Source organism: Centruroides vittatus, unplaced genomic scaffold, assembly GCF_030686945.1.
Source record: "Centruroides vittatus isolate TY-2023 unplaced genomic scaffold, ASM3068694v2 contig_341, whole genome shotgun sequence".
Classification (NCBI taxonomy): domain Eukaryota; kingdom Metazoa; phylum Arthropoda; class Arachnida; order Scorpiones; family Buthidae; genus Centruroides; species Centruroides vittatus.
In genome coordinates this window covers 245,111-269,421 of record NW_027122166.1, presented here as the reverse complement: position 1 = coordinate 269,421, position 24,311 = coordinate 245,111, and the positions used below count along the sequence as shown (strand labels likewise).

Below are 24,311 nucleotides of genomic sequence, written 5' to 3'. Positions count from 1 at the left end.
GACAGCTAGTTGGGTGAAGATGGGACCCAACTTACTGAGGACTCAACACCCATGAAAAATTCTGTAGGTTGTTTGCATGGATTTGATCCTGGGTCCTCCAGAGCAGTACACTGACATCATCTCAGTTTACCAATCTGAATCACCTCAGTCATCTAGCCATCACATTTCCAACAGACTTAGAAAATAAAATTATGCTACATTGTTGCCAACATTACATTTTTATTGCTCGACTGAGGATTTATTATTTTATTTTGTTTGCAACTGAAATATGAAGTTGATTGTTGGACTGCAATTTGAAAAAATTGTGGACCTATAAATTTCCACTGTCGTCATCCATCCCTCTTTAATCTTGAGAACAGAGCTAGATACACGAAAGTCAAAGACCAGATGTAAAAAGCTTAGGGGCAGGAGATCCTGATTAACTAAATACAAACTTCAGATACAAACCAGAAGTCATGTTATTTCAATTCAAAACTTCCACCTGAAAGGAGTTTGATAGATGACCAACACAATGCCATTGCTAACATAAAAGTATGATGTATAAGGGCAAGACACTACAATACTAATTTGAGGTGGAGAGCATATATTTTAAATTAATTAAAAATATGATTAAAAATTGCAGCCCGGCATTGTGACGATGTCATGATAAATAATTGCTTGTTCAGTAGTGTACTTATGGCATTCATTTTTGGTTTTTTTTTCATTAGAAAATATCATAATCTAGTAATGTATCCATAAAAAATTTTGGTAGGACCCAAATTTTGAAACTTTTTCTTTATCTAAAAAATATAAGTAATTTTAAATTGCTTCTGTTTGTTTAATTATTTGACAGTCATTAAATAACCCTAAATTTAATTAATCAAACCTTTATTCGTAGTAGCCTTAGCTTGTTACATAGGGAGTTATTTATTAACATAATTATATAATTTATATATTATTTCTATCTTGGCTGAATGAAAAAACTATACATCGATTTTTCCAAAGTATAGTCACTTAAAAAAATGAAGACCATACCTCTGTCTTAATCCTTTAGCCTTTTCACAACTACAATCAAGTGAAATTTTGAAAAATTATTGCTACATCTCAGACAGACATTATTAGAATACACAAAATTTATTATTAATCAGTATAACATCTTTGTTAAGTCTAAGTTAAATGAAGAATTTTTTAATGGTAAATGGTAAGTTTTTCAATATATAGTTAATGTGTGGATATTCCAATATCATGCTGTACCAATCCGGTGATTTACGTATATGGATATCTTCAATATCATGAGATAATGAACATTCCAATACATTCCGAATTAATTGAGTACTTAATTCTTCACTTATCTCCGGCACATCTATAAATGACTGTATGGAAAACCCAAAACTATTAAACACTTTAGCCAATTGACTCACCCAATTTCTATTCTGCCCATTTAACAATGATTTATGATATAATTGTCTCAGTAGAACGGATGAAAGCTGCCCACTGTCCCTCAACATCATAAGGAATTTAATACATCTTTTTATAAACATTGCACTTAGTCTAAATCTACTCAGCTCCAACCTAAGTGCACTTCCAGGCACATTAAACTCCAATGAAAATATTTTACGTATAAATCTATTCTGAATTACTTCCACTTTCTGGTATTTAGAGAGAAACTAGATTAAAGATGCGTAACTCACTGTATTTACTATAATAGAGTTAAACAGCTTGAAATGAATTTGAATATTTTTAGTTTAATCATTGAAAACAACTTTACTGCATTATTAATTAGCTTGTTTGCTTTAACCATGAAAATACTAACTTGTTTATCAAAGGATAGAGTAGGAGTTAAAATAACCCCCAAAAACTTAATTTCATTCACCATCTTTATCTCTTCCCCATTAATATAAAAAGACATATTCTTCCTGGAAAGTCTAGCCCCATTTTTAAAAGTCATTATAAATGATTTATTAGGGCTAATTTTTAATTTTAACTTTATAAAATATGCCATTAGTGCCTTAATTTTTCTACATAATGCAGCTGCAGTAGGAGCAATTATCACAATATCGTCAGCATAGGAGATTGAATGTACTGTACAATATAATCATCAACTATACCCCCATCATTGTCTCTATCAAAACAATTGTTTATATCGAAAGTGTAGAAATTAAAAAGATGGGAGACCAAGGGTCTTCTTGTAGCAAACCCTGATCTATCTTAAAAGATGGCCATGGCTTGCTGTCTTGCTTAATAGTGACCAAATAATGAGCCTATAATTTCCACCATTCGAGTCTCAGCCTGATATTGACACATTTTATTTTGCAAGTCTGTAATGCTTACTGCATCATATGCTTTCTCGATATCCATAAACAGTGCAAATATCTTATGTCTCTTTCTATGGAGCTGAATTTGGACGATAGCCATTAATACAAAAAGCGCCAGTTGTGTGCCTCCATCCTTTATAAATGCAAACTGAGTAGGGTTCCTATAATTATTGTTGTCAATCCATGAATTAAACTTAGATAGTAAAACCGAAGTAAAAAGTTTACGAAAAGTAGACAATAGTGCAATAGGCTGATAATTCCATTCTGTCACCTTTCTTATACAACATGTAAAATATCACCTTATTACAATTGTCTGGGACTACATCCCTCTTGTAAAATTCATTATATTGTCTAGCTAGGTAGCCAATTATAACAGTGGGTAGATTTTTACTGTATAGTTAGGGATATCATTGCTACCAGCTGCTGTTTTTTCCTTATGTTTTTTAATGCATTGCTGAAAATTTTGAACACAAAAATCATCATTACTGGGTTTTTCCATGAGACAGGTATCCATCATATAATTTAGGCTGAATTTACTGTGATAGACAGCTGAGAATCTCTCAAAATGGTGATGCCAACTATTATACAGCACACAGCTTGAAACACTAGTTAATCCAAAGGGTCGACAAAACCTATTTATAATACCCCAGAATGTTTTTGACTCCTAACTTTGTCAGTTTGTTACTAATTTCCAAAAAATACTTTTTCTTTTTTGCTTTCATGTAATTTATATACATCCTCTTATTCTCTAAATACTTCTTCCAAGCAGATTCAAGATTGGTTTTTCTAAACTGAAATAAGCTCCTTTGTTTTCTTATTTTATAATAATAACACCTGTTATCGAACCAAATTTGTTTATATCTCAACAGCTTAGTGCCTGGCCAACACTTAAACTGATAAGCTTCAATGATAGAAATTAGATATTTATAATTATCAATCGGATTGTGTTCCCTCTCTTGAAGTAATATCTCCTCAGTCTTATTAGGGATTTCCTCTAAGAGTTTCAATTTATTAAATCTTCTACTCATTGGTAATCTCAACTCCTCTTGAATTTGTATTGTTTTCTGCATAGTATCTATTCCAAAAGTACTTCCCAATACCTTCAACTGAACTGGGTAGTGATCAGATTCATCAATATTAAGTACCGACACCTTAGTACTTAGACTTAACATCTCTTCAGAACAGATAATATAATCTATAACAGACTTACCAGTATGGGCTATAAATGTGAATTTGGCCAGGATGTCCCCAACCACCCTGCCATTCAGTATGAAAAAATTGTTTTTCTGTATAAAATTCAGTAAGATTTTTCCACTTGAGTTTACCAGATTGTCTTTAGATTCTCTTCTATTATTGATATCAAGTCTCTTACCTCTAAATCGTGTCCAGTTTGTCTCCTATGTGAGCGTTAAAATCCCCTCCTATAATCATCAAATTTGAATAGTTAATCCATTGGTCAATAGTTGTTTGAACTTCATCATAGTACTTCGAGCTATCTGCCAACAGGGATAGATAGATCAATACAACCTCTATTCTTGACTCTCCCCAAACTGCTCGAAGACTGATTCAGTTCCACCAGGGAAAAAATATAATTTGAAGTAAAATAAGATTGCACTAATTCTCTGAAAGACCTCTGAATTAACAATAATAGCCCTCCAGATGGACGGCCAAATCTCTGCATCCTTTGAGTGTTACTGTTCAAGACCCAATTTGTCTTCTAGAGATTATTTTCCTACTTTGTTTATATCAGTTATCCACGTCTCAGTAAACCCGATAATAGCATGTAATTTTAAATATTGTATTAAGGAATCTTTGTAAATTTTTCCATACAGACCCTGGATGTTCCAAAAACTTATACTGAAATTGTTGACTTCTCCTCGAGTTTTTCGTTTAAGCGCGAATGGGGAGATCAAGTTTAATTTACAAATGTGGTTTTCCTTTCCCGTATTCTTGCTTTCATCGTCCAATTTACTCTTAATCTCTCCTTCACCCATCACAAAACTTCATATTACCCTCTGTCAAACTACTCATAAAAAATGTTCTAACTGTATAACTTCTTCCAGATTTATATGATAAGTAAATAATATCTTATCTTTTATATAGTAATCATTTCTCAGTACTATTTTGTTACCTTTAGACTTTTCCTGGACAATCGCAGGAAGTAATCTTTTTCTTCTTATCCTCGATCTTTTACACAGATCAGTTATAAAAACTAGTTTCCTTTTGTCTTTACTTGTTTATTTAGGTTTCATTCTCCAAAATTCTCGCAAAATCAAATTTCTCTCATATACAGAGCTTAGGATAATTTTCACAATTGGGTTTACATCACTATTAGACAATCTAACCAAACTATCTACTGAACAATTGACCAATCCCAATTCTGCATTAATAAAATGATTAATCTACCCGGAATAATCAGTTGATGTAAACGGAAAATTCAAAATTATAATGTTATTCTTTGTTTTCTCACTTCTCAAACTATCAATTTGGAATTCTAGTGTACCTTTCAATAACTTACTCCTTCTAGTAATTTGATCAAGTTTGTCCATATTTTGAAACTTTGTTTAAGTCACCTTTAAGTTCTTTATTTTCTTCCTTCAGTGAGTTGACATCGGCCTTAATCATTTGCAAATTAGTATTCAACTGCATAAACTTCTCCTGGATCAGTTCGTACACTGCTTTTAAAGTGTATTGAAAATCTTCTGCTTCTTGTACTTCTACTTCCTGCACTGACTCAAAATAATCATGAATACTCAAATTTCTTGTAGTTCCTGGTTTAGCTTTAGAAGAAGCCTCCGCAATTTGACCATGTTCCTCGTACGGTAAGTCCATTAACAGGTTATCCTTCTCCAAATCTTGGAAGATCTCTTTGCGTGGTCTTCCATGCTTCTTTTTCTGCATTTCTATACAATCTGACTCCTGAGAAGATTAAGGTAGAAGATCGGGGTTGGTCTCAATCCCTGCTATAATTAACAGACACACATAAATATAATACATCTCAAAGCCCGATGATATATTAATAAATCAACAAATGCCTGAATAATCAGGCTAATATATGGCTATAATTAAATAATAAATACAAATAATTTGGTATTTCTAAATTATTTATTAAATTATAATTATTAATTTAGATAAGAGATGGTGCCTAATGCTTACCTCTATACCAAATTCATTCGTATTTATTATTTAATTATAGCCATATATTAGCCCGATTATTTAGGCATTTGTTGGTTTATTAACAGACACATAATCAAACTCAAAGTTAATCTGTTAATAACTTTCCAATCTTTCACCTGAGCCATGATCCGTATCTCTATAGTCTCAGAAACACCAAAACAACACTGTTGATCTCTAACAAAAAAGTCACAAACACCTCGACGAATCTTGTGTTATACCCCCTAAATTCAAGGTATAAAATATAAACAGTATTTTTTGCTGTGTTATTATATTTACAAAACTAATTATTTTGTATTGATATAGGCCTATATATATTAAATGGTGTATCACTTTTATCAAATAATTCATATTCAAAAAAGTTACAACATTCGGTTGTCTTGTTTTACACCAAGTGCTAATATTAGATGTCAGGCTACATTAGTGCTACTAATTACTAATTAATTATGAAGATATTTGGTTTAGAGGTAGATATTAGGTGCTATTCTTGATAAATTTAATTATAATTATGAAATTAATATTTAATAATTAATTTAGAAGGTTCTAGAAGAAAAAAATTGGCCTGAAGCAGACTCAAACCTGCAACTCCTGTTTGCTGTGCAGACACATTGCCAGTTATGCTACATGGACCTCTCCATCCAATCTATTAATAAATTAACTGTTAATTTGTTAATAGATATAACCATACTTGTTATTCACAGTGTCAATTAGGGGAGGCAACTTCAGCACCCATGGCCAATAACTCCCTAGCTTTAATTTAAGAATCACATTTATAGATGTTTATAATTGTTAAACATTACATGAAATGCATAGATTCATTAGATAAGTGCTGAAATATACACTTGTGCAACCAAGTTAGCATTTCAAGAAGTGAACAGAAAAACTAGATAGATTCTGAAATGAATGTTTATTACAGGATGTATTAGAACTTCAAGAAATGGCAAATTTTAGCTTGCAGCTACAACATATATAATAATAATTAATAAGACCACATTAGGACCAGATTTTTATTTTCAAAATATTTTAAAATCATTTCAATCTAATCAAACTTCACAAAAATACAAACTCAAACCAGGGACCATATTCTGGTCACTCTCTCTGGTCTCTCATCTCTCACAAGCCAGTCGCTGATTGGCTAATCCAAATGATTAGCAAATCAGCGACTGGCTTGTGAGAGACAAGAGACCAGAGACGGTGACCAGAATATGGCCCCAGTTCTTACAGGCAGTAATGAAAATGTGATGACAATGATAATTTGTGACAAACATTAAATTGTAAATGTTCATATTAACATATAAAAAATTTACCAATTATTTGTTAAATAATTGCAATACCTATGTAAAACATATATGTAATAGTTAAGACTGAATTATTGAAACAATGAAATTTTGATTATTATAATTATTAAAATTAAAAATTTATATATCAACATCAAGTTTATAGCTTCTTGATTAAGCTATATACAAACACTATTTTAACTTATTGACTTCTGTATACATTCTGAAGTAACTCAATATCTTTTAAAATGAGCACATTTAAAACATCCAACAATCTTTAAAATTGCAACTCTATACACAATACGCCTAAATTATTTACTTAGCTTCGATGTAACTATTTTTTATTTTTTTATGCCCATAATAGGGGAGACTAGATGCTGCCATTTTTTTTCTTGTGTCATATTTAGTGTTTTCTTTATCTGTGAATTTTTTTAGAACATAAATTTGAATTTGGAACATGAAATAGTTTATGGAAGACAAATCAGGGTAATAAGAAATGATTTAGTTCTACATTTCCTGCCCTGTAAAAAATATTCTAAACAATCATTGAAGAATAAGACAACAGATCATCATGTAGTAAAAATCTATTCTTTTTTCATCAAAATTTTGAGAATTGTTAATTTCTTAACATAAATTATTCTTCAGTCATCTGAAGGACAATTTGATGATCAAATATAACATTTTAAAAATATTTTCAGGTCTTTTTTAAGTTAGAAACATTAAAGACCATTTACAGAATTCTGTCTTTTAAATCCTCACAAGTACTGTGAAATCTTGCAAATTACTTAAACACATACAAATGAAAAACATAGCATTAACTTATATATACAGTATAGCTATACACCAACCAAAGCCGAATATAATTGGGTGAGAAATGGCCATAATACTACTAATTTAATAGACAATTTGGCATTAGATTATTGGCATGATTATTTATATACAGTATATATAATTTTTTGACAAATGAACTTCTTGACAAATACTGGATGAAATATACTTCATCACACAAAAAATCTTTAAAATCCAGTAATGTGTGTTTATACAAAAGCTAACGTTTTCAACCCCATCGGGATCTTCCTCAGGCAAAGTTCATACGAGATTTCAAATACAAGTGGAACAGAACAAAAAAACCGAAGCAAATGTTATTCAAATTTAGAATCGTAAAATTAAAATAAAAAATGGAACATTATGCTTGTGTCAAGATGATGATTACATATGTGTAATATCAAGTTTGCGAAACAGTGAATATAAATTGAAATAAATCAATGCAAAGTCATTTGTGGGTGTGCACTCCCTCATAACAAAATTTCCAGGAGTGTGAGATGTTGGTTGCATCCTTAGAGTTAATGCACATGTTATGCAATCCCGCCTTATATATTTCAAGAGTCTCCAAGGTTCTGAGCTGGCCAGTACAGTGTGAGAGTCTGATTAGATGGGCATTTTGCAGATCCGCTGTGGATAACGATGGATACCCCCAAAGGTTGGCAGGCACGTATGAAACATTTCACACAAATCAGGTTAGCTAGGGAGTGGGTTTGCATAGGGTGGTGGTGGCATCCCCCGACATGCCAAGGCTGTTCGCCTTCGCCAAAACCCACAAGGAACCACCTTCTCTCAGATCTGTCCTAGATAAGGCCAGATCCCCTACAGGGCATTAGAATCTGAGATACACAAACTCGTGTGCGACCATATGAATACTTATCCTTGTGCCATCAAGAACCTGATTCAGTTGGCTGAGTCCTTGAGATCTCTCATCAGAACCAACTCCACTTGTATCACGGTTCTCGATTTTGTGTCACCATACCCGTCTATTAAAATATAACCATGCTTCTGCTAGATCAGAGATATATTACTATCCTGCCCCAACGCCTCAGCACATCGTAAACAAATCTTAGAATTAGTGCACATCCTATGTTACTTGTCCTACTTCCAGTTTAATAACAAAATGTACAAACAAAAACAGGGTGTCCCCATGGGGAGCCCTCTTTTGGGGATTTATGTGAGCTAGTGATCCGGAGACTTGAACAACAAATCATCCCTTTATTCCTTTCCAACATCCTCCAACACAGGAAGTATGTCGACGACATCCTTATGAAATGGAAAATGGAGCCTGACATCAACAAGTTTATTAACTCAATGAACAACAATCTGTATGGGCTAAACGTCAAATTGGAACAAAACAGCAACACTTCCTTGCATTTCCTTGAATTGGACCTTCAAATAAAAGATAATGGAAAGATAAATAAAAGATAAAATTTTTGTAAAAAACCCATAAGGTGTTTTACAAAAAATGCCATGTACCATTGTTTATCCCGCTATCTTGGAAGATCCGTATTCATATAAGATCGCAACTTTTAGGGCCTTAACTAAGTGTGTGTTCACGCATAACTCAAACTATGAAGACACTTTGACTGAGCTCAGTCATATTCAGGAAGTGGCATCACAACATGGGTATGATAGGAACATAGTGTACAACATAGATCACACCTACACACAAGGAAATACACATAACAATCCAACTGCTGTGGTGGAGTCCGTGGATAATAATAGTGCAAGAAAAATTGTAGGGTACAACCACCATTTCGATGAGATATACAGAGAAATTTCATCTGTCACCAAAAATAAGATAGCTTATAAAAGGCCAAGGTCGGTATACAGTTTACTCTGTAATGGAAAGGTCAGATTGGACATGAAACACACACTGGGGTATATGCAGATATGCTTTGGGATGATAGATTTAATAGCAGTTTGGTCTATGTGGGCTCAACCAAACGCTCTCTCCATCAACACCTTCGGGAGCACAGGTACGACCATTGACAATAAAAAACACACTACCACTCTTGCGACCTTTGCCACAGAACCAGGAATCACAGCGGATCTGCAAAGTGCCCATCTAATCAGACTCTCACACCGTACTGACCAGCTCAGAACCTTGGAGACTCTTGAAATATATAAGGCGGGATTGCATAACATGTGCATCAACTCTAAGGATGCAACCAACATCTCACACTCCTGGAAATTTTGTTATGAGGGAGTGCACACCCACAAATGACTTTGCATTGATTTATTTCAATTTATATTCACTGTTTCGCAAACTTGATATTACACATGCGTAATCATCATCTCAACATGAGCATAATGTTCCATTTTTTATTTTAATTTTATGATTCTAAATTTGAATAACATTTGCTTCGGTTTTTTGTTCTGTTCTACTTGTATTTGAAATCTCATATGAACTTTGCCTGAGGAAGACCCCAATAGGGTTGAAAACATTAGCTTTTGTATAAACATGCATTACTGGATTTTAAAGATTTTTTTGTGTGATGAAGTATAATTTTTTGTTTTATCAATCACTTGACGAAACAGGGTTCTAAAGCAATCTTTCTATATCACTATATTTGACACTTCTCATTAGTAGTAGAGGACAAACTAGTTTGTTGTCAATAGTGGTTGTATTTACACACAGTTCAGAGGGGTTTACCAAATAACTGAAACAGAGTTGATTGCAGTTGTCTGTTCAGCTAGAGAGACCAATCATGTAAACATAGCTTAATTAGACTCACAAAGGCAGAAGAAATAAGGAAGGAAAGTTTCAAGTTGGCAAAAATGCTTAAAAAATCCTGTCATAATTCCAATAAAAAGTAAATGAATTCTTGTCACATATTATCTTTGTGGACTAAAGATTTTCTTATAAGTTAGGCAACAATACTTCTAGTATACAAAATAACATGTACTTGTCATTTCTAATCAGTGCCATAACAAGACAGGTGCAACAGAATCATAGACACAGGGCCAAGGATGAAAGGAAACACTAAAAAATGATATCGACAAAAAATAATTATTATAATATTTTCATTTTCAAATTTTAAATTTGCTGCTGTGGAAGTTGATTCTGTAATACTTTTGATTGAAGTTAAAAAATAACCAATCATTTCTACAGTGTTTTTTTTTTCAAAGTTTCAAAAAGGAAGAGGCAAACAAAAAGCTATTTACAGTAAAGCGACCAGATCCTGAAATATAAAAAGCAGGGGTTAGGCTGGATAATTTTACATGACATCAGATGAATTAATGATTGCCAGCTTTCTAGCTTTCTGACATCTTTGACAACTGATGTTACAAACAAACAATAAACATTTTTCTTATTCACACTCTTGTTTACAAAATACTGATCTGCAGCATTAGCAACAATGAACAATTAATTACACCTCTGAGAGTAGCTTTGTTTACTTTAACTGCCATTTTTTCACTCACATGTCAGATAATTAGCAAAAACCATCAACTCCCTTTTATACCTGATCTGCAACAGTGCAGTACTTGCACATCATATACCTTTACTGCTTTATAGCAAACAGAATTGCCAGACTGGACAATTGCCAATACGGCTACTGTTTCTACAAATTGGATATTAAAGTTTTTATGCTGTAACTTGTATGCAATTCATTTTTGACTTACAATTTATGCAATGAATATTGGTTATTTTTGAATAAGTTATAACTATAAAACAGTCCAAAATCGGGACTGTATGGCCTAATTTGAGACATCTGGTCACTAAGTTATGGCACTGCTTCTAACTCCATACAGATATCACTTGATTGAAGTGATTAACTAATCCCTTGATGCTACCATGTATATCAAAATCACATTAATCAAATATGGTATCTATGTTAAGTAAAAACAGCTGGTAAAGCTGCATTAATTAAAACTTCTGCTGTTTATATAAAGGGAATGCAGCAATTAACTTTGCATATTAATTGAATACCGCATTAAGAAAAACCACATTAAGCAAGGGATTTCTATATGCATTTTTGATAAAACCATTTCATTTCATTAAATAGTTATAAATGCTCTTTATTTCTCTTATATTATTATGAATAGTATTGTTATCTAATTTCTAGTATGGTAGACAACTTATTAAAATCAGATTGATTTTAATAAGTTGTCTTTTTAATGTATAGGATTAAGTTAGTTATTTATTTTTGTATGTTGTATTAAAAATAATGAAATATGAAAAGCCATGGCTTCTGCATGAAGGCTATAATTAATGACTGAGGTTCTTGATATAGAATACCAGTGTACCAGTTTTGCATGTAGTAGTATAACATTTACTAATTTGCAGAATAATATATGTACCATACATTAATTTCTCAAACCAAGACTATGTTTTATTTATGGTATATTACTATATGGAGTGATTTACAGCAAGTCAGCAAATATCATTTTTTCCTAAAAAAATTTTGAAACAAATATTTTAACCCATACATGTCTAAAAATTTATTAAACATATTTTTTTGTAATATTTATGAAACATGTAATCCACTGTTCAAGAAAATGTGGATAAAAAATATCAATCTATCTGTTGCTATTGGATTAGAGACATATCTTAAAATAACTGTTCAGTCAGTACAGAAAGCACACTACTTAAGTTGCTAGAAACAAATTATATATCACCAGTGAACTGAAAAACAATCTGTCTTTGCCAAAATATATATTAAATTTAATCTAATTTTCTGGTTAAACATAACATTCTCTTATATTGATTTTTATAATATATTTGACTTAATATGAAAGAAAATGGTTTGATAAAAAAGAAATTGTTTCTAAAAGATTTATAAATGACTGTTAAACATGATGGATATTTTACAACAGATACCATATTTCTGCACATATAAGAGCATGTTCTTACATATTGCTAAACCTAACATTGTAACATTTTAGCTTCCAATGAAATCATATTGTAGAAAATTTGATCTCAGGAAACTGGAATATGTCTACTTCCTAAAGGGGTAACAAATCTTCCTTGTTTGACTTATTAATTTCAAATTCATGATTGGACAGCCTTGCCTCTGAATACAACATTTTAACTATTTTGAGGAACCATCACCCATTTTTCAAATATTTATTAACTTCGTACATATATAAGATATAAGATAAGTAAGAAGTTCTGTGATACAGCTTCAGGTTTAGTCTCTTAAATGAAAGAATGAAAAAATATCAGTCAAGACAATTGATTTATTCAATTATAAATCAGTAACAATGATAAAACGGAAATATAATGCAAGTTTATATAACAATTTCAAGTAAAATAATCCTCTATATTATTTATTAATAAAACTATTTAAAAATAATTATAATTTTGTATGATCTGATCCTTAATGGGTACATTACCAATTCAAAATCATCATCATAAATATTAAAAGTTCATTACTAACTTTTTCATTTTTTTTATATTAAATTAAAATTACACTTACCTTTATTAAGAATTTTAATTCATAAATGTGACTCACCTTTCAAAATTAATCTTAAATATTCTGTTGATATTTCTCTAAGGCATAATTATCTTCAAACAAAATAAAACAGTGCAACATATAACAGAAGTTTTGTCAAAAAATTAAGAGATGTTTTTCAAACAAATTCTTGTGAGCAATATTGTTATCTTATACTATCACTGTGACATATACACAATAACAACACAAGAATTATATGCAACAAGGAACATAAATAAATTAATTGTACACAAAAAATTTATTTATATATGTTTATTTTACACATTTTTCTGAATAAGTTGCACATGTTTTTTTCTTTATAAAATAAGAAACATTTTCAATATATTATAATCAATAATCACAATTTCTAAATAAACATGTATATCTTAAAATACATACATTTAGAGAGAAGAATAAGTGATTTGCAGATTAATAGAATAAAGTAATGAGTAGATAGCAAAAGTTATAGAGCACAAACCACCAGGAAATTAAAGCAAAGCAGCAGAAGTAAAAGTAAATGTTTTAACAAAGAAAGCAGGGGAAAATATTACTCACTGACTGCAAGGAATTTTTTATATGCTGACGTACACGGGCTATTTCACTGACTATAGTACTTTGGGAGCTCTGGCTCTCCTAACAAAGAAAATTAAAATCTGAATGATTTTATTTTTAAGTTTTTAAAAATATACCTTTCAACCAGATTAATCCTTCTTTCTATGATATCATAGAAAATTTTCTCAATTTTGAAAATCAAGAATGTTTTTCAATTATATAAATTAAATTGTCAAATAATATATAAATATATATATATACACACACACACAAACATGAACAAACAAATATTTGGATTTGTTGGCAATCTATCCAATTTGAACTCATCATATCTCATTTAATGATTTTAAGATAGAAATTCAATGATAAATCCTCTACTTTTGCAATAAGTTGTCATTTGGATAAATATTCTCATTTTTTGCTTAACATAAACCATATTTTTGTTTTACAGATTACAAAATATTGTAGATGCATAGTAACAAATCAATAAAAAATTATAGTAAGCAAATATAAACATTACATACTTTTTGTAGAAATAAGCAGCCAATTGCATTTAGATAAACAGGATTATTTGCACGCTGCTCTCACTGAAGACTCTCTTGTATATTGATATTAGATATAGCTAACAATGAAACGCAAGTTAAACTTATGACACTTTTCAAACACACATAAATAATACATAATCAGCAGTTAGCAAAAACAGCATATTCTATTCAACATAAAAATAAACAAACACCAAGAAAAACACTAAACTGTCATGGAGTGAAACTAGAAATAAATACATATATATATATATATATATATACAGTATATTATGTATATTTATGTATGCATTCAGAATGTATAAAGTATTTATGTACAAACTCTACCATGAAAGCCTTTATTTCAAACAATATGATGTGTGATGTACTATACAACTGGCACCTCTAGACATATTTTGCACAAAGGTAATAAACTGTTAAAGCTGTCTTTCAACAATAACCTAGGATACTTATTTGTTTCCTGTTGAGGATTTGATGTGTCTTTACCACAGAAATTTGAAACATAAATAAGCAATTTTTGTCAATATCGTCCAACCATGAAATACAGTACATTTCTTTCTCAAAAATTATTATTTGAAATGTAAATTCATGCAGGAATCAAGTTTTCAAAATACCAAAAATGGCATCGAATCACAGAAGTGATCCTTGGCATTTGTAATCAGCACATAACAGTACAATTAAACAAAGAGAATGAGGTAAAAGATAATGCTGAGCACTAATACAAATAGAAATATAGTAATAAAATTCTGTTTGAAGATACTATTCACAAAATAAATAAATAATAATCTAATATATAAGCTAATATACTCATTGCAAAAATAATAAAACAATTCATCACCTTACATCACTGAATTATGTAATAATAAGTATTGCAGAGATCAGGACTATATTCAATAGCATGGAACTCTTGTTAAGTATAATTATGCTGTGATCCTAAATCCATTTTTATTAATTTTCAACTAATCCCACTACAAGATTACTTAATAGTACAGTCAGCACTCCTTTTCTATTATACCTTCTATCATGTTTTTACTTTCATTTGTAAGATGGTTACATGTGCTGATATAATATAATTTATTTATAATAGTCAGCAAATTTTGATCATAATGAATAAAGAAGAAATATATTTTATGATAAGATAACTGTTTTGTAAACTTCAAAGCAGACAGCATTGACATTAATCAACTTTATCTCTTTTTCACCATTCTAAGCACAATTAGTCCGACTTGCTAATTCACAGTATTATTCAAAAAATATTCGGAACCATTCTCTGCTCTGCTCTTCTAAACAATTTTTCTCATTTAGCAATCTATTACTAACCCAGAAAATCAATTCTAATACATCATTCTTTATAACTGAAGAAAAAAGTGAAAAAGCAAGTACAGTTAAAAAGAGAGAATGATGAAGAAGCGAAGTTTGGTATCACCTTTTTATCAATCTTCCTCTGGAGTAATTAAATAATAATACTGTTATTTTTGCCTCCACATAATGTCAATAAGATAAAGAAAAGTGTTAAGTATCAACAAGGCTTGCTTAAATAAATATATTTATTCCATCCTGTCTTTCATTTTAGATGAATTGTCAATGTTATTGAATAAATGATACAAAGCAAATGTACCAAACAGGATAGATTGCCTGTAAACCTATATTGAATTCTACATATTTGCTATTTAAAATCTATCAATTTTATACAAAAAACATGAACATATTTTAGACAAAATGCTTTTGATATTGAATAAATTTGTATTTTTACTGAAACTGAAAAGTAAATCACTGAAAAGTAAATTAAATTTTAAAAATTTAACTTTCTGCTCAATATAAGCTCTAAAATACAGTTTGAGGTTAAAAAACTGTATGAAAGAATTAACATCTGTAACATATTTTATTCCTAGCATAATTTGCTATAGGCAAAGTACTAAATCTTCAAGTCAAAATACCGGTATTAAATAAGTACTCACTTTTAAGAACTCGTCGTGATAGCACATGGATGCAAAAACGAACTAATACGAGGGTTAGCACGTGCCTATTCCAGACCACGAGATATGCAAAGTACACCTATTACTCAAAGGGCTAGAAATGAGGATCGGAATCAAGAACCAGCCAGCGGATATGCAGTTGTCGAATACAACAGGCGATTTCGGGCCTTACATATAGAAATTGCAACCAAAACTGGTACCAAATTGACATACAGAAGGTCCACAGATATATATAAATTATTGCACAATGCCAAAGACAAAATGAACCATCTTAGCACTCCAGGTGGATACAGTATTCCAGTGAGAGATGACAGATTTAGGTGGGAATTAGTATACATTGGCTCCACTAAACGTTCCATCCAACAGAGGCTCAAGGAGCACAGATATGATATAAACCATGCTCGTTACACCACTGCCTTATCCACCTATGCCACCAATCCAGAGATTCATGCAGACCTATCCAATGCCAGATTGATAAATAGAGCCTTTCAGATGGAAGACATCAAGGCCCTCAAAGCCCTTGAAATATGCAGGGCCGGACAGGCAGAGAAATGTATAAACTCTAAAGATGGCAACGCACTTTCATACGCCTGGCGTTACGTATGCGAAGAACAAGAAACCGACAACGCTACGTAGCGCACGCATATATTCGAAAATTATGTTCGAATTTATTTTAAAGCTAAACGTTCCTTGAAGAATAATTCAAAAATTGGGAAGCCAGTTTCTTTTGTTCTTTTAACCTGAAGCAGACCTCGAGTGAGACCAAAAACGTGTTTTCTGGAGGGTAAAAAAGTATCGGATACAAAGGTTCGAAAAGTGAGTACTTATATAGGCAAAGTACTTATTTTTGAATTCAGCTCTTCATTATTTGCTGAATAAAAAAGGCTATCTGAAAAATATTTCCTACAAAAATTTATAATTAAACATTTTATATATTTTCAAGTTCTAGAAGAAATTTTGTCAAACTTTTGAAAATCTTTCAAAATTAATAGCAGCATAACTTTTTTTACTCTTTCTGTCCTGTGGCCACTACAGAGAGCCTTTTTAATCACATCCATAATGGGATAATCAGATGGGCAAGAGATTGGCCAACATATCCATGACAAACAACCTCCAAAAATTTCTGGAGATTTTCAACCTCCCAGATTCAATCCCAGGTTACCCAGAGGGGTAGGCTGGCACATTAATCACCTTGGCCAACCAACCATTGAGTAATTATTTTACAGCTCCAGGTTTTAAATTAAATCAAGTAAATTCAAACAAAATCCTGTTAATTCATAAATTTAACATTCTCAAAATAACTTTCATTCCAATTTTTCTTTTGTTTGATTATTATATCAGAATAAAAAAAATTTCATAAATTAAAAATTATTACATTATAGTTTTATTTAACACGTCTCTTCACATGCAAAAGTTTTTAAAAATCTGGGAAATTTAAACATTATTTTCCATAATTATTAATGTATTTAGCTGTTTCCAGTTTAGAAAATATTAAATTTAATTATTTTGAAATAGACATTTGTTTTTAATTAAAAAGTAAAGAATATAGATGTTTCAATATAGATTAAAGGAAATTAAAAATCAATTGCAAATTAAGGCATATGCTAACATGTTATTTTGTTAATAAAAATATATTAACAATTAATAAGTTTATATTAATTTTTAAATTATATTCAGAAACTAATAACAAAGTCTTACATCAATTTACTTATACTTCTTTAGCAAATATAAACAAACATTTTGATGGAAAAATTAAAACCAAATAAATTTGTTAGGTAAAAATATGCAATGTGTTTCCCATAAAACTTTATGATAGAAAAAATATGCAAAATTTAAACTTACTTATGAAATGGTTGAATCATCATCACTTTCTAATTCAACTCATTCAGAAGTTAAAACTCAGAAATATGAGAGGCTTACTTAGTTTAATTAAATATATACTTGCACTAAGTAAAATTATAATGAGGACTTTGACATGCTTGTTGCTTTCTAATGCAAATATATTTTACATCATTCACAATACAATATAGATATTCCTAAACTTTAATCTTTGACAGCACATTGATGGCTAAGGAGTGATACTTCATATCTGCAAACTTGTAAGTTTACAAAAGTAAACAACTATTTTAAAAATTAAATTTTCTCAAAATAGACAAAATTTTTTTTTATTTTCCTGCCTTCAAGGTCTCCTATTGATGACAAAGTTTTGGTGACTGCCCAATTTTTTAAATATAATAATAAAGTAGTTACAAGTTCTCACTGCAATATGAATTTTGTAGATACATGGTATCACTTCTTAGCCATTGATATATTACAACTGTTAATACTGATAAATATGTTATAATATTTTTAAGTACAGTAAATGAATCAGTAACTATAAAGAATATTGTAACTATATTGGTGAATAATGGTAGTAGACAGTCAATATATATTGTTTATGGATATTTCTACCTTTATTCATTCTATATTCTAACTTGTAATCTGATTGTCTTAAATATTACCTACTGTAAATCAAGTATAGTAGTAATTGACTCCCTTTTTTCAGTTTGGTTTATTTTATTCAATAAATATTTACATTTGTAGAAAATAATGTACTATTAATGTTATTAAAATTACAATAAATATTTAAAAAAAACGGAAAATGTAGTTGCTTACGATTTGTTTTTTAGGCTTATGTGAAATACAAACTCTGGAATGTTCAAATATCAGAAGGCACTGAGTCAACAGATATTTTGAGAGAGAATTGTTTTTTCTGTATTGAGAGAGATAAAACAAAGCATGTTAGGTTTATGTGCAAAGTAATACAATTTTATTGTTTATGACAGAAAATGTCTGTAAGGGAACTTCCTTCAATTACAAATGAATTATTTGAAACTGTCTACAAAATTATCAAAACCTTTGTGCAAAAGATCAGGGTGTTGATTTATGGCAGCAATGTCAGCTTGAATATCATGCTTCATTTTTAGACAATCTGTATCTTATAAAGATAAACTTAATAATGAAATGGCAATAACAATTTGAAATTTACAACAGTGCAAAAGCATCTGCCACTACAGATAAAAGTAATGAGCATGTCGATACGAGGGAAGGGACCAAGAATGGAATTTCCCACAGTGTGTTTGTTTTTGTATTGTAATTCATTTATGGAATCACATTTGATACAAGTATGTAGTTCCTGACTTTCAACTATTTGTTGTCAACTTTCAATTGATACAACAATATTTTACTTGTCGCTCTTCAATTCTTTATTGGTGAAACAAACTAATCAGTTATCTATTGTATTATGCCAATTAACAAGGTTATTACAATATGCAGAGTAATTAACAGATCAGAAATGCATTTTTTTTCCCTTAAAATGTTGAAAAAAAAACAATTTTTTCAGTTGTGAACTTTGAAATGATCTCTTTCCTTTTAAATAAAATCTCGTAACAGATGATGCTGCACACAATTTTTAACTCTTGCCAGGAAATCCAACTTGCTGCTGGGTTTTTTTATTTGCTAATCACATCCTTCACGTAAAACATGTTAATTCTTAATAAAATCATCAAGTAATGGACAATTTTACTTTGAGATAAACAATATATCTACAGATAAATCTAAGATAAATTTATAAAAATTATCCTTTGTCAATAATTATCAATATTAATTTTAAAACATCAGCTTTGTCACATATTAAATGTTATGTTCAACATGCAATCAAAAATTTCATTTAAATAATAAAACAATCATCATCACTTAAAATGACAAACTGACCAATTTCTTTGTGACTACTATTGTGTATGTCATCAAGGTACATTTATGTCATGTCATAGTGTAAAAAGAAATCTTAGCCAGAAAGGAATTAAAAAACAAAGGATTACAGATTCATTCCTGTAGCTTAGTTACAATATTAAATTTGTCAATATGGCTTGAATAATTTTATATGGCTTTATGAAACATAAGCATTTATATAAATATATACTGTCATTTTTAAAATAATGTATACATAAGATTAAAAATTATAAATACAGTCTCAAAGTAACCATCAGAAGAAATAAATTATTAAATTATCAGATCTTATTCACGATATAACAAGATTTAAAATAAGAATTTAAAACAAAAATCATTAATTAAAATAAATGAAATATTCATACCATAATAAAATTACAAATATTTGACATATCATCTATTGCACAAATCAAATTAAGGTATTAACTTTAATTATTTTTCAACAGCAATAAATTTCCAACTCTTCTATGCTCAGATAGTGTCTTTTTAATGAAAAAAAATAAGTTAGCAAACTATATTTTCTACTATATTAAAGATTATGACTGAGGTCAGCTGAAATTTTTTTTTTTTTTCTAATCATTCAATTGATGACTTGAAGCATTCATCTTGTTGAATATTCACTTTGATATCAACATCTGAATGAGAATGTAGTAGTTAGATTTCTTCTCTGAAAAGATTACTATTATCTTACGTACTGTACTGTATAGTACCTTGACCCTGTTTATAATATTTTTTTGTTTTTTGAACCATTCTTCCTTAAAAATTTTAGGTAGTTTAGATTTAACCCATTATTTTCTTATACATTTAATTTCTGGACAGTTATCATTTGTACATTTATGATACTAATGAATCATTGACTATTTCAGTGTTTTCTCAATTCTCAGTCCATGGATTAGTGCAGATAGACAGAATTTTTTTAATATCTACAAAAATTAAAATAACAGTTTTTTGATGAAATATTAAGAAAATTTATTTATCAGATATTTTTATTGCTAGTAGTGAGTAAATAAATTGATTAGCTGATAATTCCACTTTGTCCTGGAGTCTTTAGCTTCGAGAACTGAAAAATTACTTAACGAGGAAAAATAAGTTATTTATTTTAAAAACTGCATTTATGATTTAGTTACTAAGTTCGTTTATCTTGATAAACACAGAATTGAATAAAATAAAATATTTTTGATCACCTGCTTCTAGTCAAAAGTTAAAAAATCTCAGTGTACAATGCATTTTGGATTGAGAATTATCTAATACTGGATTATTTGTCCAGTTGATATCAATTCTTTGTTTTTGATAATTGAAAAATTATTTTTATAGCTCTTACTTTGTTTTCATCCATTTAATTTTTCATATCTAATTTTCATTTTTCTTAATATATTTTGAATAGTAATTCCAATAGACTCTTATTAATACTACAGCATTAAAATACATAATTATTTTATAGTAAAGCTTTTTTCAATATAAATAACACTGCAAAAAAAATACTTCAAATTTTATATTCTAAATTATAATAATAAAACCAAACTACTTTACATAGTAATCAAAGTAAATTTTTATTGAACATCTTATTTTGAATTTTTATCTAATATCTGCTATTACATTTATAATTCCTGTCAGTACTTTTTGCTTTAAATTTGCTATCGTTTTCATTAATACATTATATAATTTTTGTAATGCTAATTCTGTAAATGCTCTCAGTATAACATCAATAATTTTATAATACTATTATAAATAATGATCAAGCTTTAATACTTTTTATCAGGGGTAGTAAACCTGTAGCACATCAGAGAAATCATATGACTTGTAACGTATCATACTATTTCAAATTATTACCTTTCTTTTCAATCATCCTTTTTACATTTATTCTAATTAAAGCATATTCATTTCCTTTCTTTGAATATCGTTATTCAAAGTTTAAAACTTCAGCACATTTATGCCATGTAGTAAGGATACCTTTGCCATCTATGGTTATTATATTTACATATAAAAGCTTTCTTTTTTTATACTGTCAGCTTCAATACATCACTCTGATAACCATGTGGCTCATGGCCATAGTGGCTTAAAACATGAATGCTTGAGGTTACTTTTTATATTCATCACTACATAATTCCAGGCTTGAGTCACCAAAAGTGAGCAGAGATTTAAGTCTCTGGTAATGGTGACTTAAACCTTGGCACACTTTCAACTTGTCATTTAACATACGTGTAGATAAAATCTAATGGAGTAAACAAGGTGGAAAACAGATCCGAGACAAATTTTTAATGTCACACAAATAAGTAGTAATGATAATCTGTATATGCAATGATAATGACAAAAACCTTAAAAAATATATTCCATCTAGAATCAAGAAAATTTAGATGATGAAATTCAAATAAGATATAGATTAGGACTTAAACAGAGATTAGATTTATTGTTTATGGGAGAAACTATCATACACTTTCTTTTCAAAGTAACAAAAATACTTTTTTCATCAGAGGAGCAATTATTAATTGTTTTTATTGTTAGTTATATCATTCATTTTTTGTTTTCTATGATGTTCTTGTACATTTAAATCAGTTCTAATAATAATTCTTTATTTTAATTAGTAATTTTTTTTATTTTCTAAACTACAATTTCCCACAATAGAATAGTTATGATTTCTAAACAAAACACATGCTTATTCCTTTTTGCTTGGCCAGTACTGTACATGGCAAATCCACATTATCTGTTTTGACCAACCATGTCAATCCCAACAAAATTCTTTGAGTTGAGACAAGAATCAGTTAAGCTTGCATCAAATAAATGTGTTGAATGTGAAAGTAGGAAACACAGCTCAAATTGGTTGAATTCTAAATCAAGAAACTCTCATTTTGAGAATCAGTAAATACAACAGTCAGATTGGCAAGTTGATACCTCTATCATCTAAACATTTAGGTGTCAATTTTTTTTTTTAAGACGTGACTAAAATATTTTCAATATACCTTAGGATTCATCTTCAAAATATTTACATTTTATAAAAATCTAAAAATTCAAATTCTATTAAAAAATGTGAATTGAATATTGAAGACCAAGCTTTTAAACTTTATTAACATTAAGTGTTATAAAGTTATATATTTAGTAATTTAATTTTTACAGATTCATATAATTTTAAAACACATTTGAAATTTAAGTTTAAATTTTTCCATTAATAACAAAATTACTTACTTTCACTTTTTCACCTTTTGAATTCTTTGCTAAATGTTCTTGCCAATTTCTTTCAGCATCATCATACTTGTACTTATCAAACCAAACACTCTCTAACAGCAAGGGTGAAGCCATTTTTCTCTAGTTTAAAACCTACAGAAAACAAGCAATTACTTATTGTGACAACAACACAATGCCAGGCTGAAATTTTTAATCATATTTTAACTTAAAATAAACTTTCTGTATTTGGGCTCTATTTAACTCTGTTCGAGAAAATTTTGGATTAAAATCACATGACTTCCAGTTTAGACCAGAAATTCATATACAGTCAACCCTGTATATGGCAAAAACCTGTCATTAACGAAAAATTTCTTCAGTCCCTTGAATTTTTTGTAAAAATAAATATAAATTAACCTGTATATAGCAGAATGAAAAATCTAATGCAAAAACAGAAAGAAAAATCAAACCATATAACAGAAAAATACATATCTATCTGATTCAACACAAATTTAGCAAGAAGTTTACAAGCCTAACATGTATAAATCATCAAAAAAGTCAAAAAGTACACATATGCAATACAGAATAGCAAAATACTTTAATTATATGATTAATATTACAGTAATTTTATTAAGATTTAAACAGAACCTTCTTACCTATTTTTATTAACAGCTGTTTTTACTTCACATATGTGATGTAATTACAAGTTGTGAAATTTAACAAATTATTCCTGATGTGAAATTGTATTCTTTGTTTTGAAGTTTATTTTAAAGTTTTTTTTAAAATCACATTTTGTTTGAATAAAATCAAGTTGAAATGTCTGCATATAAAATGCACTGTTGATCTTTGAGAGAAGTTTAAACAACAAACTGAACAGAAAAGACTCTGAAGCCCTTACTGCAGCATAGAAGTGAATTGCATTCAAAAAGTTTATTTAGTATTTAAGAAATTCAGAAACTAGTTGAGATGCAAAATAGATATACAATATTTCAAATGTTTTTTTAGAGAAGAGTTCACACCGACATCATTAAGCCTACCTAAATCCATCTCAGCAACCATACAACGTATAGACATATGGGAAATCAAGAGACAAATCATAAAAGCTGCAATAAAATTCAAAATTAAAAAAATCTTCCTATTGAAACAGCAGATACAAAGATTACAAGGAAATACAGAACCAGTTAAAGAAATTACTAACTGGCAATATAAGAAAAGAAAAGATCAGAAACTACAAAAACTATCCAATGCCAAGTGAAAAAAGAAAATGGGAAAGTAAGTTAATAGTAAATAAGACAACTAAAAAAAATAC

The 24,311-nt window shown here is 29.6% G+C and overlaps 1 protein-coding gene across 3 annotated transcripts in view; it reads right to left on the bottom strand.

Moving 5' to 3' along the window:
* Positions 1–24,311, bottom strand: part of LOC136974076 (elongation factor 1-delta-like) — a 47,031-nt gene that overhangs the window by 15,495 nt on the left and 7,225 nt on the right. Inside the window, exons 2-3 of one of the 3 annotated variants that reach the window (XM_067268853.1) lie at positions 23,027–23,158; positions 13,564–13,641 (exon numbers count right to left, since the gene is read on the bottom strand). In XM_067268853.1, coding sequence (XP_067124954.1) covers positions 13,564–13,641; positions 23,027–23,140 — 192 coding nt within the window. In that variant the 5' untranslated portion in view covers positions 23,141–23,158. The remainder of the gene's footprint in view (positions 1–13,563; positions 13,642–23,026; positions 23,159–24,311) is intronic. The other 2 variants (XM_067268854.1, XM_067268855.1) reach the window with 2 other exon arrangements.